We start from the raw sequence: 18,943 nt of genomic DNA on the forward strand, positions 1-18,943 counted from the left end.
CCAATCCATCTGACTCCAGAATCCATACATCACTTCTCTATGCAAAAAGACAAGAACTCCAGGCCATTCAGGAAAGGCACAGACAATGCCACAATTCATAATTATCCCTAATGAACTATTATACAGTAATAATAAAGGAACTAATGCTTGGAGTGACAACCCAGATTCAGTAAAAATAATACTCCATATCCTCTTTCAGAAAGAATTTATATAACATATAATTTATATACATATAATAAATTTATATGTAAATAGAAAAATAAAAATATTCCATATATAACATCATAAGCTTCCATTATAACTGGCACACTGGAGTAACACCTTTTATGATTTAGATTTTCATAGTAAACTGTTTCCATATATATGACTGCACTATTATGATTCCTATTTTAGACATTAGAAAACTTAAATGGATTGCTACATTTCCCATGGCTGCTATATAAATAAGCATGGCGTCAACTTATTAATATTCGTATGATCAAAAATATTTCACTGATTATAGCAATAATAATGAAACCTTTCTCACAAATAATGCTTTAAGAAACTATCCTTTGAAGGAAGGAGGGTTAGAACTGGGAAGTGTACAGAGGGAGCACCAATCATTTCTGTAATGGTTTATTTTTTTAAAAAATTGTGGCAAATTACCCCAAAATGTTGAGATTTAACAAGATAGGTACCTAGGCATTTGTTATATTTTTCACTCTGTAATATGCTAAAAAAAAAAAAAAACAGTGCATGTTAAAAATAAGTCAAATAAAATCAACTTTCAATCCCTATTCTACCACAAAAAAATCTGAATCTAAGTGAGTTTTGAATACACACTTCTAATGTCTGTTATTCAAGAATAATTAATGCTACAATTAGGATTGTCAATTTTATCCTCTGAAAATGACTTCCCCTTTACCTATTAATTATAGGGAGAAGGCCTCCACAGTGATACTACTTTTACTTAGTTATCACTTAAGGTATAACCTCAACCATGAAAAATATACAAAGACTAAAAAGGGAAGTCAAGTGGGCCTTACGAAGTATCACTATGATGAACAAAGCTAGTGGGGATGATAGAATTCCAGCTGAGCTATTTCAAATCCTAAAAGATGATGCTGTGAAAGTGCTGCACTCAATATGCCAGCAAATTTGGAAAACTCAACACTGACCAAAGGACTGAAAAAGGTCAGTTTTCATTCTAATCCCAAAGAAAGGCAATGCCAAAGAATGTTCAAAGTACTGCACAATTGCACTCATCTCACACGCTAGCAAAGTAATGCTCAAAATTCTCCAAGCTAGGCTTCAACACTATGTGAACTGAGAACTTCCAGATGTTTAAGCTGGATTTAGAAAAGTCAGAGGAACCAAAGATCAAACTGTCAACATCTGTTGGAGCAACAAAAAAGCAAGAGAATACCAGAAAAACATCTACTTCTGCTTCACTGACTATGCTAAAGCCTTTGACCGTGTGGATAACAACTGTGGAAAATTCTTCAAGAGACAGGAATACGGGACCACCTTACCTGCCTCCTGAGAAATCTGTTTGCAGGTGAAGAAGGAACAGTTAGAACCAGACATGCAACAATACTGGTTCAAAATTGGGAAAGGAGTATGTCAAGGCTGTATACTGTCACCCTGCTTATTTAACTTATATGCAGAGTACATCATGAGAAATGCCAGGTTGGATGAAGCTGAAGCTGGAATCAAGATTGCTGGGAGAAATATCAATAACCTCAGATATGCTGATGATACCACCCTTATGGCAGAAAAGTGAAGAGGAACTAAAAAGCCTCTTAATGAAGTGAAAGAGGAAAGTGAAAAAGCTGGCTTAAAACTCAAAAAACTAAGATCATGGTATCCAGTCCCATCACTTCATGGCAAATAGATGGTGGAACAATGGAAACAGTGAGAGACTTTCTTTTCTTGGGCTTCATTATCACTGTAGATGGTGACTGCAGCCATGAAATTAAACAACGCTTACTCCATGGAAGAAAAGCTATGACCAGCCTAGACAGCATACTGAAAAGCAAAGACATTACTTTGCCAACAAAGGTCCATATAGTTAAAGCTATGGTTTTTCCAGTAATCAAGTATGGATGTGAGAGTTGGACCATAAAGAAAGCTAAGCACCAAAGAACTGATGCTTTTGAACTGTGGTGGAGAAGACTTGAGAGTCCCTTGGACTGCAAGGAAATTCAACCAGTCCATCCTATATCAGTCCTGAATATTTATTGGAAGGACTGATGCTGAAGCTGAAGCTCCGATATTTCGGCCACCTGATGCGAAGAACCGACTCTCTAAAAAAGACCCTGATGCTGGGAAAGACTGAAGGCAGGAGGAGAAGGAGATGACAGAGGATGAGATGGTTGGACGGCATCACTGACTCAATGCACATGAGTCTGAGCAACCTCCGAGAGTTGGTGATGGACAGGGAAGCCCAGCGTGCTATAGTCCATGGGGTCACAGTCAGACACGACTGAGCAACTGAACTGAACTGAAAAAGCGGCCAGGGATATTATTTCATAAAGTTACACAAGTATTACACAACTATTTACTGTACCATTACTCAAATGCATTCATCAAAGATATGAGCTATGAAGGAAGCATATAAATCTGGTTCTCAGTAAGCTATTTTAAGCCTATAAGATTTATCTTTGGAATTCAAACATCTCTCAGAGCCATAAATTTTAATATGCTAACATACAGTGATAATTACTCAAATGACATGTTTTTTAGTTCTGTTTCCATTTTCTGGTCATTTTTATTGACTAAGTAAAACTCATTAACAAGCTTCAATTTATGAGATTAGACTGAGCAATGCAGCTAGTTTTCAATTGTTGTTAAGTCACCAAGTCATGTCCTACTCTTTGGGACCCCATGGACTGCAGCATGCCAGGCTTTCCTGTCCATCTCCTGGAGTTTGCTCAAACTCGTGTCCATTGACTTGGTGATGCCATCCAACCACCTCATCCTCTGTTGCCCCCTTCTCCTCCTGCCCTCAATTATATGGGGGTTGTAATCTACTCAATAATAAAGCATTGCTAACCATATTAACAAAACTAGATATATGTAAATTCTTATTTGCACTGCATTATTAAGTATAATTTCCAAGCAAAAAGAAGGAATTTCTCATAAATCTGTCAAAATCTTCAGGGAGTTGAAGAGGAGTGTTAAAAAAAAAAAAGCAAGGATAGCATAAGTTTTTCAATTTTAAAATGCTAATTGAAAATGCAGTTTAATTTCCAAACCCAAAGACAGATTTTTCCAACAACGAAACAAGAAGGAAGGAAGAATAGATACTAATGATGAAAGCCAGAAAACACTCAGGCAGGATAAACAAGAATGACATCATTATATTAATTCACATCAAGATATTATAATCAGAACTACACTAACAAATAAAACAGTAAAACATATTTTATGGTAGGCTTCATTTTTTGTCATCTTACACTTCACCGATCTGTTCATCTAATTAAAAACCATATATAAGAAAAAGATTTTTAGGCTTTCAATACTTTGGTTATAATTAAATGTGGCATTTTTCCTATGTAATAACATAGCATTTACATCTTAAACCATATGCTTGCTTAATATAGAAGTTTAAAAAAATTATTCTAAAGCACGTGTTTCTGCATTTCATCATCTGAGATTCTCTCATCCACGGTTTCAGTAGGTAACTCTCCTCTGTTCTCTTACCACCATCCAGTGGCAAATACACATAACTACAAGCTAAACTGGGCTCACAACAATCAACCCCTTCTACTTTCTGCCAATATAGCGAAAGAACAGAGTAGTTACGAGAAGTCCAGCTTACACTCATGCAGGAGAACATAATAAGTTTTTCTTACTTGGCACACACTGTCCGTTTCATTAAGTTTCTGGCAATATCCTCAGAGGGAATGCTAAGAATCCAAAAAGGAGACTGAAAGAAATAATAATATACAACTTACTTCTAAGTGGTTTTATGACCTTATTTAAGAAGTCAGTAAGAAGAAATTCCTATTTGCTACTTTTATGTGACAATATCTAATCTGACACTAACCAAAATAAAAACTGCTCCAATAGTGGAAAAAAAATTAATTAATAGGTAACCTGTTAGGATAATACAGTACAAAATCAGAATTCTTTTTAAAATGATCATATAAATGAAAACATTTTTTACCGGAAATTTAAGGTTATTTAAACTTAAGGTTAATTTCATGTTTGCTCATATGTATTATGACCAAGAATTAATGCACATTTTACCCTTAAGTATAATCTCAGAATATTTTTTATTGTTGCTAAAATTTTCTTATAATACAGCTATTTTGTTTTGAATTACTAAGTAATATATGTCTGAATCATCTTTTTTTTTTTTCTAGCTAGCTTTGGCCACCTAAGAGGGTGGGGTCTCTGCAATAACTATGATGAAAAATTATATAGAGTATATTATTCAATTATCATTTATTATTTTATCCAAGGAAAAAAGTTCCAAGTGCATCAGGGGGTTTTAATACCCAAGATTATAGGCATCTTTGTGCTCCCCCCAGATAACCACTTGCCAGAATGCAGCAATATGTAGCAGGACCCCAACCTCAGTTCATCCCCCTCACCCAATTATATCCACACGCTCTCTCCTTTCCTCCTCCATCAATAATTGAAGTTCACTTCCCTGGTGGCTCGGACGGTAAAGCGTCTGCCTACAATGCAGGAGACCCGGGTTCGATCCCTGGGTGGGGAAGATCCTCTGGAGAAGGAAATGGCAACCCACTCCAGTACTCTTGCCTGGAAAATCCCATGGGACGACCCTGGTAGGCTACAGTCCATGGGGTCGCAAAGAGTCGGACACGACTGAGCGACTTCACTTCACTTCAGGTGTAAAAGTCCAATACCAGAGAACTTTCAATTTAAGTTCTCTCACTTTTTATGAGAAGACCTCCCTGCCAGACCCAGTCTTGATTCCAATTTTTATACTATCCTACAAAAAAATTCAAAATAACCCAAACAGGGAAAAGACAGTAACCTTAGTATTATTTTTATTAGGAAAAATTTTAAAGCAAGCTGAATTAAGTGAAATCATTAGATAAATTATGGTTGACTTAACTGATGGAAAAATACACAGTCCTGTTAGTAATCAATGCTAAGCAGAGTGACTATATTATATGTGACTATATTATATATGTGATTATATTATATGTGACTATATTAATGCTATCAAATGAAAAAGAGATCCAGAAGTTCATTGCTAGTATTACAACGAAGGGGGAAAACATATATCAAAAGACTAGAAGGCAGTCTCACCAAATTATAAGTCACGTCAAAGAAGAACTGTAAATGATTTTTTTTGTTTTTTAAACTTCCCCATTACACTGATAAACTGTCAAACCCAAATATATGGCTCATAAACTCACAATTTCACATATGCATAATTAATTTAAAATTATAAAATGAGTACCAAAAATAAGTCTGAAAGCAGCTAAATTCTAATTATACCTCATCAACAGAGGACAGACCTCTTTTCAATAAAGGGACAGATAAAAATTATGGTAGACTACCAAAGTAAAATTTAAAAACTAATAAAGTGAAAATTGGAGATAAATCTAACTTTCCAAAACAAAAATTTCCCCAAAATATCCTTTTTATTCAACTGCCCTTAAAAACAGACACAAGTAACTATATAAATTTAAGATTTCTAAGGATACTATATATATAGGTCTAATAAAAAATGTAAATTCAACTTACCTTTCCATAAGTTTCCTGACTACTGATGAATTGACCTCCAAAAAGTGAAAGCAAAGACTTTATCTCCTATATTGAAAATATTAGAGAATACATTTGAACACATGGAACTTAGAAGTATAATAAAACACATTTATTAACACAATTAAAAAAAAGAGAGAGGGGTTGATTATCTACCTAAAGAGCTAAAATGTCAATACCAGACAAATTATAACTCTGGGTTCTGAAAATATTTTACAGTCACAACCATGGGAAGCAATTTCTGAGAAATTTCAGGAAAAAAAAAAAAGTTGTCAAAAGATTCTGAGAAAATGCCCTGATTTCTGAAAAGGAAAAAGCAGATTGCAAAAAATGGTATCTGACAATGGATCAATAAAAATAAAACCATTAGATGATTTGAGGATGTTCAGAAAGGAAATAACATGTTTGTAATGAGGGTTAGGACTCTTCTTCCCTTTAAATATTAATTTCATAAACATTTTTCTCCTTGGCATTAGGATTACAAGTTTTTCAGTAGGAAACAATATACTATATGTTGAACACTTAGGTGTTTTCTAAATTTTATCAGTTTAAAAGGCTAAATACTCATTTTCATAAATATCTGGCTTTTTCCAAATTTTAGATTGTTTCTTTAAGATAGAGATGCAATAAACAACGATATTATACCCAGAGATGTGGAAAGTTGTATGGCTTCTTAAAGTACATATGGTCATAATACTTTCTTAAAGAATTGTTCTAAGTTATAAGGTGAGAGTATCAATTTGCCTTCACTACTGTTCAACTGGATGCTGTACTGCTTTTAATTCATTAAATATATGAAAAATAGCACTTTTGTTAAAGTTTTAATTTTTTGACTACTTGGATAGAAAATTATTTTTAATGTATGTTTACAAGCTGTATTTGGAACTATTCTTTCTCTAGAAAATAAAATCATTAGTTATGTATTAATTTATGATTAATGAAGACCAATAATAGAATTTTACCAAATGTCAGAAGAGAATACTTTACAGACTAAGTTCACTGTCTTGTCCAGTTAATTAGATGAATAAATATATGTTGAATTAAAAAAAAAAGAAAAGTGATTATTAGGGAGCATAACTATAGATTAATTGAATAAGTACAAGTTATGGTACTTTTTATCCTTTCTGGATAAAATTACAGAACTAGAAAGAGAATACAACAGGTACTTTAAAAACATCAAGTATGCAAAGTTGAAATCTGTTCAGATAGTTCATATGGCCTATGAAGCAAATACTTTGTACTGGTAAACACAAGATGAGAATACAAACTTTCTAATTCGTGCTGCTAACAAATTTTACCTTCCTCAAATAACATAAAGCAGGCAGACTCCCACTCTGCTGGGGAGGTCTTACACAGGATGAAACCCAATGAGAGGGTGCCTACAATCCCCTTTCCTCTCAGGCACGGGAAGGAAGAATTAACACTGAGTCCACGAGCCCTGGTCACCCTGGGAGAAAGTACACCCAGACTGTGAAAGCCCTCCACCTCCAGACCAAGAAGAATGGGAGGTTTGCACAGCTAGCGCCTTATCTGTTTTTCCTTTTGTCTGTGCAACGAATCTTTTTTTTTAATCCCAGGTACTAGAAGGTGCTGCATTCACCGGAATCATATGGACAGACCAAGAACTAGCACAGACTATCAGGAAATCACTCAAGGTAGTCCAACAGTTATTTTGCAACATAGGTGACACAAATTTAAACAGGAGGCATCATTCGACCTTGGAGGCAGGCCACAATTTGGTTTCCAGTTCTTCCAAATGGCAGCTATGTGATTTTATACAAGAATCTTAACTCCCTCAACTCCCAGTTCCCTCATCAATGAAACAGGAATCAGCTACCTCAAAAGGTTAAGGAGATCTGTAATGAAAAGAGCAAAGAACCTAGGCTATAACTGAATGAATCAAGATAGTGATCACCACAACACTGTCCTTGAAGTTCAGTGGGTCAAGAAAGCAAGCAAGACTGACAATTATACTACTTAAAAGAAAAATGAAGTTATAGACTGTTTCTTGGCAAGAATGATAATTGTTCACTCCTTATTGAAGCATATTATGAATATGAATTCACACATTCATAACATACTTTCAAAACATGAAAGTTTGCTGCTCTTGGAATACAGTTAGAAATGAACAACAGGTTAAAGCACAAAGGTTCTAAGCATAAAAAAAAAGTGAGGATCATTCAAAATTTTACGGCATAGGATTAGCACCATTACCCAAAATCTAAGAAATGATTTAAAAGTCAGAGTAAACGTGATAATCCATGTTTCGAACTGAAAAGCAAAACACGTATTAAAACTACCACATCAATCTACTTGGAAAAAGCAAAACAAAATTTTTATTCATCACATGGCAAATTTACTTTTCAGTTAATCTTTTTACATCAGGAACAAAGAATTTAGACACTGGATACAAAAATATGGCATGATCTGGGGCATACCTGATGCATTAATTCACACGAGCTTTGCAGTTCTTTTAGCCACTCACTTTTTCATCCATTTAGTTTGCTTCAGAACCAGCAGTAAAATCCAGGTGCCTAAACTTTACTTTTAGTACAATAAGGCAGCTGCCAACTAAAACTAGCCCTGATTAACTGCACAGAGGTAAAACCAGAACCATATTTGCACTCTTAATCTTTCACTTTAAATCACATAGGCTGCTACTCATTACAGCTTTCCTGTCTAGCAGTTCTAATAATGTGTGTGTGTGCACGCACGCATGCACACTCAGTCAAACCCAACTCTTTGCCACCCCATGGACTGTAGCCCGCCAGGCTCCTCTGTCCATAGAATTCTTCAGACAAGAATACTTGAGTGGGTAGCCACTGCCTTCTCCAGGGGATCTTTGCCATCCAGGGATCAAACTCACATCTCTTGTGCCTCCTGCATTGGCGGGCAGGTTCTTTACCACGATGCCATCTGGGAAGCCCTCTAACATAGGAGATGGGTCCAAAAGCGTGCTTGATTGCCTTCCCCAAAGAGATCCTATTTCACTCAATTCAATATTTATTAAATGACTAATATATGCAAGGCGTTGAGCTGTGTAAAGATTCACTGAGCTGTGTAAAGACCCTGAGGGAGCTAGGGTCTAGTAGAACTAACATTTAATAGTAACTGAAATGTGAGGTGTACAACAGTAAATGCCCTTAAAGAAGCAAAAAAAAAAAAAGACAAAACACAATAATAATATACTAGAGTACAAAGGAAGAAAAGATTGCTTCAGTTTTAGAAGAAAACTTTCAATGGAAACTCACTTTAAGCCCTGAAACACAGGGAGAATCTATACAGAAAGAGAACTTTGAGTGATGGCAATTCAATTCAAATCTAATTCAGGTAACTCAGATTAAGCCTCCCGTTGAGAAGAATTAAAAAAAAAAAAAATGACCTCTACTTGAAGGCATGAGAGATTACAAGAATTACCAAATCAAGATCCAGGACAGGACAGATATCTCAAGGTATAGTCACTCTTTCCCTGGGAAATAAATCAAATCCAAGAGTAGCGGTGAAGGTGGACAGCTTAATGGAGCCAGAAGAACAAAAAAGAGCACAGGGCCAACAATGGGAAGGAAAGAAAGTTTGATAAAACCACTCAGTTCAGACTGGAATCCCCCAAACCTATGCATATTATCAAGTGCGTGCAAATCAGAGCAGAGACAGAACTCGAGGCCTGAAGCGATCCTGGAGTGTTAATGGAGTTTTAATGCTCCTATCTTCAAAAGCATTTGCATCATCCCAGTATTCATTTCTTTTTTTACATAAATTTTCAAATATATCTGGCATGTATTTTAAAAACACCCAGCACACATATGAAAAAGCAGCAAGAGAAACAATACATGAAGAAACTGACCCACAGGACCCCTTTTATCAATTACATATTTTAACACAGCAGTGCTTTCTATATTGAAGAAGATAAAAGACAAAATTAAGAATTTGGGCAGAGGATTAAAAAAAAAGAAACTGCATATCTGAAAAAGAATCAAGTAAAAAAAAAATCATGAAATCTAAAATAAACAAGTATGTGGGCAAATCTAAATGAACACTGACTATATAAAATCAATAGACTGAAGAGTGGTACAGGAAAGACCCAAACAAGATGGTGGGAATGACAGGGAAGGGTATCTGGCTGCGCTGTTTGTGGCCGAGGTCGTGGGAGGACGCAGAGAAGAAAATCATGCAATGGCAGGCTTTAAACACCAGACTAGAGTTTCAGCCTTAGGACAATGGAGACAGAAAAAAGATTGAGTTCTGGGGAGATGGAACTGGCACAAAGGAAAGATACTAAGAAGAACTTAAGAAAGAAGAAACAGGTAAACAATCAGCAACTACTAGGGATGCTGTTTTTAAGACTGCAGCCTAACCACGCCATTCTCCCTGCATTACCTGACTACAGGCACTCACCTCCTTGGCTGCTCTCTAGTTTCCACCCTGGTGGATTAGAATCCTAGAGGATTCTAAGTGGTATCCCTTCTCTGGGACTCCAGAGTTACTTTTTAAAACACAAATGACTGCTAGTCACTTCATGATTTAAAAAGGAAAAAAGTTTGTTACTTCTTGGCTTAAAAAGGAAATTAAAAAAAAAAAGCCAGTGGTTCTCCATGATCTAAAATAAAATCCAAATTACTTCCAACAGTTTCAAAACACTTCAGAATCTGGATCCTTGCCACCTCTCTAGCCTCACTGTCCATTACTTCATCCTCCTTCCCCATACAACCCACACCCAAACCACCATAAACAACCACCCCTCCAGGCCTCTACACTTGCTTTCTTTTCTCAGTGAAGTGGGCTCTTGAGTCCTCTTCATCCCCAGAGTATCTTCCTCATCAATTAAGATCTAACTAAAATATTACTTCCTCCATGAGACTCTATGCCCTTGCACCTCATCTCGCCGGTGCACCTGCTCAGCCACACATTAGTCCTGAATGAATGCAGCAGTCTTCCTTGGAAACTCGTAAGGCCAGTGGACTGAACACAACTGAAGAGAATCACAGAATCCTGGCACAATTACAAGTATGTGCTCTTCACCCCAGCTGAGTTTTCCACATCACTCTAACACGCGAGTCCCTCTCTACCTAATAGTTTAGCTCATCAGTTCCCTCTTTGCTCTCAAGATTGTTTCAAAGTTTTCTCAATTTCTCCATTCAACTGCTTGGTCCTCTATCTTTCAAGAAAGTACCTTGACTCATTCATTACCTAGAAAATAGCCCTTCAGGCAACTACCCTCACCTGCTCTAAGTCTCCTCTGCCCAAGCTCCCTCCTGTGGAAAGGCCAACACCTCCAGCTGTGTCCTTATACCCACTTTCCCCTTCCCTCCAGCCGTCAAACAGCAATTTCTCCAACAGGGAAAGGGATTCTCCCTCAACTCTAGGTCTCCCTCAAACTGTTAACCAATCTCTTACTTTCCATTCTTGTGTTAAGAGCAGTCTATCTCTGCTTTCTCATTTTCTAGTGATCACTAAACCAAGTAATCTATTTCTTCCTAAAACTATACAACCACTCTAGAAAAACCCTAAAGCTTTATCCTCTTGATTTCTTTGGTCTCACATTAAAAAACAGAGACATCAATTCGCCGACAAATGTCCATACAGTCAAAGCTATGGTTTTTCCAGTAGTCATTTATGGATGTAAGAGTTGGACCACAAAGGCTAAGTGCTGAAGAATTGATGCTTTTGAACTTTGGTGCTGGAGAAGACTCTTGAGAGTGCCCTGGACTGCAAGAAGAGCAATCCAGTCAATCCTAAAGGAAATCAACCCTAAATATTCACTAGAAGGACTGATGCTGAAGCTCCAATGCTTTGGCCACCTGATATGAAGAGTCGACTCACTGGAAAAGACCCTGATACTGCAAAAGTTGAAGGCAAGAAGAGGAGGAGGTGACAGAGGATGAGATGGTTGGAGGGCATCACTGGCTTAATGGATATGAGTCTGAGCAAATTCCAGGAAAGAGTGAAGGACAGAGAAGCCTAGCGTGCTGCAGTTAATGGGGTCGCAAAGAGTCGGACACAACTTGGAGACTGAACAACAACAAGAACAACTCTCTTCCTATTCTGATGCTTGCCTATTTTCCTCATGACCTTCTTTTCCCACTTCCCCTTAACATCAATGCTTCCAATGCTGTATTTGGCCTACTGCTTTTTTTGATGCTATGCTTTCTCTGAATAATTTCGTTCTCTCTCCTAGAGTTCATATGCAAAAGACTTCTAAATGTTAGTTACCAGCCCATGCAGCTATATTAAGATCCATGCATACTCATATTCACTGCCTCGTCATGTCTGTTTGGTGTTACACAAGCATATCAAATTCAGCATAACCAAAATTGAAATCTTACTTCTGCCCGTGCTATTTTAAACAGAAACACCTTGATATCCATCCCAGGACTCATCCTTGATTGATCCCTCTTCCCCCCACCTTCAACCAATCATCTAACCGTCAACCCTCATCATCAAACCCTGATGATTTTATCACCTAAATGTTGTCCCAATGTATACAGTCATCTTATTCCTTGCCCTAATTAAGGCTTTCTTAATTTATTAACAAGACTATTCCAACAGACTCAACTCCTAGCTCCTGATTACCCTCAAATCCATCCTCCGTACTGCTTCCAAAGTGATTTTTTAAAAATCTGATTTTGTCACTTCCTTACTTAAAATTCTTCAATAAAATCTCCAAGTTCCAGAGTATTTAAGGCTTTGCATTTTATGAACCCTACCCTTCTCTCCAATATATTGGCCACCTGATGTGAAGAACTGACTCATTGGAAAAGACCCTGATGCTGGTAAAGACTGAAGGCAGGAGAAGGGGATGACAGAGGATGAGATGGTTGGATGGCATCACTGATGCGATGGATGTGAGTTTGAGCAAGCTCCAGGAGTTTGTGATGGAGAGGGAAGCCTGGTATGCTGAAATCCATGGGATCGCAAAGAGTTGGGACACTACTGAGGGAACTGAACTGACCCTTCTCTCCCAGGCAGAGGTAAAGAATTCGCCTGCCAATGCAGGAGACATGGGTTCAACCCCTGGGTTGGGAAGATCCCATGGAGAAGGAAATGGCTACGCACTCCAGTATTCTAGCCTGGGAAATCCCAGGACAGAGGAGCCTGGTGGGCTAGAGTCCATGGGGTCGCTAAAGACTTGGACACAACTTAAGACACTACAACAACAATCCTTCTCTCCCACTCTCTTGTCATTCTTTGCTACATATTTGGTAATTCAGTAATAATGAATAGCTTGTAATTCTAATTTACTTGTGTCTCTCCCTGGCCTGGCTAACTTCTACTCATCTTTTAAGTTACAGCTCAAGTGTTATACCCTCCTGAAAGCCATCTCAATGGCCAACATCCCCCACCCCTCAGATTTCCCTTCCATATGCTGGTATTTCACTGCGTGTCTATCACTGCACTTACCAAAGTTATTTCATAATGCTCTGTTTACGCATCTGGTCACCCTTTATCCTAAACGGTAAACTCCGTGAAGACAGAAACTCTTGTCGTCATTATATCCCCAGCGTCCAGCACATTCTATTACATGTATTCTGAAAATCTTTCTTGAATGAATAAAAAATTTCCCCAACTTTTCATCATTCAACCCTAGCACCCAAATTCACCACCACTACTCCAACCCCCATGAAATTTGAGCCGCATATTCGATACTTAGAATACTACCCTAAGCATTTCTGTCCGCTGTCTCTATTTTCCCATAGACGAAAAGCTCCAGCAGGAAGAGGACCGGTCGTATTCACCTACCTGCTGCTGCTGCTGCTGCTAAGTCGCTTCAGTCGTGTCCGACTCTGTGCGACCCCTTGGACGGCAGCCCACCAGGCTCCCCCGTCCCTGGGATTCTCCAGGCAAAAACACTGGAGTGGGTTGCCATTTCCTTCTCCAATGCATGAAAGTGAAAAGTCAAAGTGAAGTCACTCAGTCGTATCCGACTCTTCGCGACCTCATGGACTGCAGCCTACCAGGTTCCTCCGTCCATGGGATTTTCCAGGCAAGAGTACTGGAGTGGGGTGCCATTTCCTTCTCCAATGCATGCATACATGCTAAGTCGCTTCAGTCGTGTCCGACTCTGTGCGACCCTATGGACAGCAGCCCACCAGGCTCCTCTGTCCACGGGATTCTCTAGGCAAGAATACTGGGGTACGTTGCCATTTCACCTAACTCCGGTTAACTGGCACAAGGACAGAAGAATGAATATGCTTAGCGAGGATGTGAAGCTGTTTCGGACTTCTCTCTCACATCCTCCGCGGAGCTCAGACCTGTCCCAGGGGCCGAAGGATTGGAGGGGACGAGTCATCTCCCCGACAAGCACAGACCCCCAATCCCCGCGGGCTCAGACTGCGCGGGTCGCCTCCACCCGCACATCAATCCCCACCGCGCCGTCGTCTCCAGCCAGAAGCAGTGGACGGCACTGCGGGCTCACCGGAAGGCGGAACTCCAGGTGCTCCTGTGCCATAAGCAGAAGATACCTGTTCAAGATACCCGGCGGCGCCATCGCAGCAACCCACAACACGCCTGCGCGGTCCAGAGTGTCTCATCGCTTTCTTCCCCCACACACCACTTCCGCTGGGGGCGGAGTCTGAGCCGGAAGCGGGAGTAAGGCGAGCGGGGCACTGTCCCGTGTTTCCCAGCTGTTGGAATTTGAACCCTGCGGCTCCAGGGGAGGCTTCCTCTGGTACTAGATGCGCGCTGGTTGAGGCCACCTTGTACTAGGAGCTTGTGTGGGATGCTGCGTTGTGTTCCAGAGCAGGTTGCGATGAGACAGTGTAGTTCCCAGTGATCCTCCACCTGAAATGTACTTTTAACTTTCCCTGCTGCTACTGCTAAGTCACTTCAGTCGTGTCCGACTCTGTGTGACCCCATAGACGGCAGCCCACCAGGCTCCCCCGTCCCTGGGATTCTCCAGGCAAGAACACTGGAGTGTGTTGCCATTTCCTTCTCCAATGCATGAAAGTAAAAAGTGAAAGTGAAGTCGCTCAGTCGTGTCCGACTCTGTGCGACCCCATAGACTGCAGCCTACCAGGCTTCTCCGTCCATGGGATTCTCCAGGCAAGAACACTGGAGTGGGTTTTCATTTCCTTCTCCAGTGCATGAAAGTGGAAAGTGAAAGTGAAGTCGCTCAGTCATGTCCGACTCTTAGCGACCCCATGGACTGCAGCCCACTCAGGCTCCTCCATCCACGGGATTTTCTAGGCAAAAGTACTGGAGTGGAGTGCCATTGCCTTCTCCTACAACTCTTCAAATCCGAGTTCTAACTGAACTGAAATTTCACTTACTTCAGTGCAGACTTCTCCAACCACTTTAGGCTCGGGGACTGACTTAGCTGGCCCACTCAAGATTTAGTATGCTTTTTATATTTTTGGTAACTTTCAAAGATACTTGCCTTGTAAGCCAATTAGAGTCAGCTCTTGAGGACGGAGGTCATCTCAACAATCCATTCTGTACCTCACAGAAAACAAAGTGAAAGTGAAGTAGCTCACTCCTGTCTGAGTCTTTGGGACCCCATGGACTGTAGCCTACCAGGCTTCTTCGTCCATGGGATTTTCCAGGTAAGAATACTGGAGTAGGTTACCATTTCCTTCTCCAGGAGATCTTCCCGACCCAGGGATTAGAACCTGGGTCTCTCGCATTGTAGGCAGACGCTTTACTGTCTGAGCCACCAGGAAAGCCCTCCTCAAAGTAAGTACGGCTGATCCTTGAACAAGATGGATTTGTACTGCTTGGGGTCCAGTTATATGTGGTGGTGGTTGTTTTTCCACTGAGTACTAAAGTACTACAAGATTAGAGGTTGAAGGGCCAACTATAAATTTTTACACAGATTTTCAATTTTGCAGGGGCTGAATACCCCTAATCCTTCCCCAAGACCCCACCCACACGGTTTTGTTCAAGGATCAACTGTACCTGAGTTGTGGTGTTAGGCTCACGTGACAAGTCCACAGCCAACTGTATATTAAAACAATGATGTAAGTTGCTTCTAACTATTCACACTGGCACAGATTTGATAGCACATAGTTCATAAGTTCTAATAATTTACATATTCTATGTATATGTTGTTGCTTTTGAGGGTACTGAGTCTTTTGTGCATTTGAGACCTGTTTTACATTGTACATAATATTGTGCAAAGTACAGAAGGGTTGGTATTCTGCATATCCCCACCATCAAGTGCCAAGATCATAGCTGATGCTTAGTGGAATTGATTAAGAGCATAGGCTGTTGTCAGTCTTAGGTTCAAACTTCAGTTCCACTGTTTACCATCTATATGCTCTTAAGCAAATTTCTTTGCCTCTTTTACGCTGTTTTATCAGAAATGGAATAATACTGCCTCGCTTAAGGGATTGTTCTGATTGAGATAATTTACATAAAGAGTTTAATAAATTGTATGGGGTAAAGGGGCTTCCCAGGTGGTGCTAGTGGTAAAGAACCCACCTGCCAATACAGGAGACATAAGAGAAGTGGGTTGGGGAAGTTGGGGAAAGGGCATAGCAACCCACTCCAGTATTCTTGCCTGAAGAATCCCACGGACAGAGAAGCCTGACGGGCTACTGTCCATAGGGTTGCAAAGAGTTGGACATGACTGAAGCAACTTAGTACGTGTAGGGCAAAAATAAAAAAGGATATTTTTCTTCTCATTAAAAAAACTGTATGAGAATTCCTCTTAACAAGCCATCTACTTTTTTTTTAGGTAAAATGTCTTGATAAGCCCACTTGAAGTAAGTGAGCTTCTGAACGTCTCTTGGCCAAGGCTTCAGAGAGGAATAAAACTACTAGAGGTGAAAAGGGAGATGTTGACTCCTTTAAGAAAAGAGGCCAAGGTAGGCACAGACCCGATGAAATGTTAGGGCAAGGATGTGCAGTGCTTGATAAACCCCTATCCCCCGAGTTTCTCAGAATGATTAAATACTATACATGAGATTTTGATGGAACAGCTTTTTAAGTTTTAAAGAAATGCTGATTTTCATGACTGGGTTGATTTGGTGCTGTGATGAAATACCAAGTGAGAATACTGGCCCTAGGAGAACCCAGATGAATTCAAGTTTCACAGATTTTTCACGTTGAGATCCTTTAAGCTAAGGTTCATAACTAAATCACCACTAATTCTTCACTCCAGAAATGAGCAGGAGAGCATCTGCATCATGAATCTCGAAGCGTTGGCTACATGGTCCGGGGAGATAGAAATTAACCCTGCATAGGCCATTAAGGTTAGTGTGAAACTACTCTGAGATCAATTAAACTGCCTTTGGAGGAATCACAGCTAGAACTGTTCAACATTTTGGGGCTTTCTAGAGTAGTTAAGGAGCAGCAGGAAGGTATGGATTTGGGAATTTGGTGTTCAAACTAGCATCTAGAGACTTACAATTTAAAAAAAAAATCATTTTGTTGAAGTATAGTTCATTTACAGTATTGTGTTAGTTTCTTGTGTACAGCAAAGTGATTCAGTTATACATATATAATTCTTTTTCATATCCTTTTCCATGGTTTATTATCAGATATTGAATGTAGTTCCCTGTGTTATTCAGTAGGACCTTGCTGTTTATTCATTCTATATATCATAGTTTGCATCTCCAACTAAAAAAAAAAAAGTACTGGAAGGAGTTAAGAGGTTCAAATTCTGTCTTCTGGGAGCTGATCCAAAGCTCCATTTTTGTTTCATCTATCCAGACAGATCTCTTAGAGACCCGGCTCCTCTTGTGAGATTGGAGCTTCTGGGATAGGCTGCTCATATTAAAAACCCAGAGGTATTCCCGGGAAGTCAGGAGAGGAGAATTTTGAGTTCAGGTTATAATAGGTCACTACAGTGTTGAGACTAGTAGGACATAGTGAAGCTAGGAAAGGAGAGTTAACAGGCCCAGCAGCAGAAGTGGGACCATACATCTAACTGAACATCTAACACTTGAAAAGTGTTTAGGTGTCACAAAGAACCACAGGGATTGTGAATCAATTAGAGGGAGAAAAGTATGTATTAAGGCTAGATTTTTGCAACAAATTAAAAGCAAGGGGATTCTGAGCAGTTCAAAAAGTACGTATTTGTTGTAACAAGTCATATAAGAAGTGAAAACTTCACTATATGAAGCATTCCTGAGGGAGTTCTGTTTCACAGGATTTCAAAAGGATACTCGGCATTGTCAGTCTAAATGAAGATAATTCAGGAAGAAAAGAGAAAAAAAAAACTGGCTGCTTTCAGGAAACAAAATGGAACAAAGTGGGACTCTGAGTTCAAACTCAGCTCCTGGAGGCTAAATTTCCAACAAGCAAGATCTCGAGATGAGGATAAAAGTAGATTCCATCTTCTGGTCGAAAGACTCCCCAGAACAAACCTGAAGTCCCAGTTGCAAACTAGACCAACTAATTTGCTTCCTGTGAAGCACAATCTGTGCATAGAAAAAAGTGTGAAGGGAAACAGGCTGGAGATTCAGCCTTCTCTCTTGGTCGTCCTGCCACTTTCAAATAATCAAGGGCCATATACTTCCAGGCAGATGTGATTGAGTTAGGCTGGAAGCCAACTCTCCCCAACTGAGCAACTGCATGAAATCAAAACAATTTTTCCAAAAGGAGCCTGACCTAGGGGCTGCTGCCAAAATTAGGGATGCCTTTCGTCTTAGGGCCTGTCCTTAATTTCTTTTGTTTGCAATGAGATCAATTGCAAGATATGAAAAAATGGTTTCAGTCTTTTACTCCACTTCAAATACAAGGCCATGCAAGACCTGGGTATCATCTGCACTGCTCCAGGCTTCAGCTTTGTAGCTCAGGTGGCTCTGCACATCTTTGTACATTTATGTACATTTATTATGCCATTTATTGCCATATAATGCCATTTATTACTTCTCTTGGGCAGAACTTGTGTACTAGGCGTAAGTTCACAGTGCATGTGCTTTATCTGAGCCAGATCTTTCGCCTTTCTTTTTTTTCCTCCTCGTTTTCCTTCTCTTGCTTCCTTCTTTCCTTCCTAAAATATAAGAAGCAAAATATGATATCTAAATAAAGGCTTTTGACAAGTGTACATGCTGAATTGCTTCAGTTGTGTCTGACCCTTTGCAACCCTGTGGACTGTAGCCCACCAGGCTCCTTTGTCCGTGGGATTCTCCAGGCAAGAATACTGGAGTGGGTTGCCATGCCCTGCTCCAGAGGATCTTCCCAACTCAGGGATCAAACTCTTGTCTCTTATATCTCCTGCAGTAGAAGGCAGGTTCTTTACCACTAGGGCCACCATTTGTTTGCAGATATTAAG

General features: G+C 39.6%; 1 protein-coding gene and 1 long non-coding RNA gene across 14 annotated transcripts in view; one reads left to right on the forward strand and one right to left on the reverse strand.

The window, feature by feature from the left end:
- The window catches only part of TRMT11 (tRNA methyltransferase 11 homolog), a 63,493-nt gene extending 49,206 nt beyond the window's left edge, over positions 1 to 14,287 (reverse strand). For 4 of the 13 annotated variants that reach the window (XR_002181388.2, XR_011568399.1, XR_011568397.1 and 1 more), the window contains exons 1-3: positions 14,141 to 14,287; positions 5,710 to 5,775; positions 3,837 to 3,910 (exon numbers count right to left, since the gene is read on the reverse strand). Coding sequence is in view for 7 of the 13 variants with exons in the window: in XM_019967111.2 (XP_019822670.1) it covers positions 3,837 to 3,910; positions 5,710 to 5,775; positions 14,141 to 14,212 (212 nt within the window). In the remaining 6 variants the exon portion in view is untranslated. Of the gene's footprint in view, positions 1 to 3,836; positions 3,911 to 5,709; positions 5,776 to 13,464; positions 13,848 to 13,874; positions 14,112 to 14,140 lie in introns of those variants that run through there. The other 9 variants (XR_011568396.1, XM_019967111.2, XM_070795825.1 and 6 more) reach the window with 6 other exon arrangements.
- Positions 14,287 to 18,715, forward strand: LOC139184887 (uncharacterized). The gene is made up of 4 exons (XR_011568400.1): positions 14,287 to 15,266; positions 16,400 to 16,529; positions 16,826 to 16,916; positions 17,816 to 18,715. It is a non-coding gene; the product is annotated as an uncharacterized lncRNA (long non-coding RNA).
- Positions 18,716 to 18,943: the final 228 nt, after the last annotated feature.

Source organism: Bos indicus, chromosome 9, assembly GCF_029378745.1.
Source record: "Bos indicus isolate NIAB-ARS_2022 breed Sahiwal x Tharparkar chromosome 9, NIAB-ARS_B.indTharparkar_mat_pri_1.0, whole genome shotgun sequence".
Taxonomy (NCBI): Eukaryota; Metazoa; Chordata; class Mammalia; order Artiodactyla; family Bovidae; genus Bos; species Bos indicus.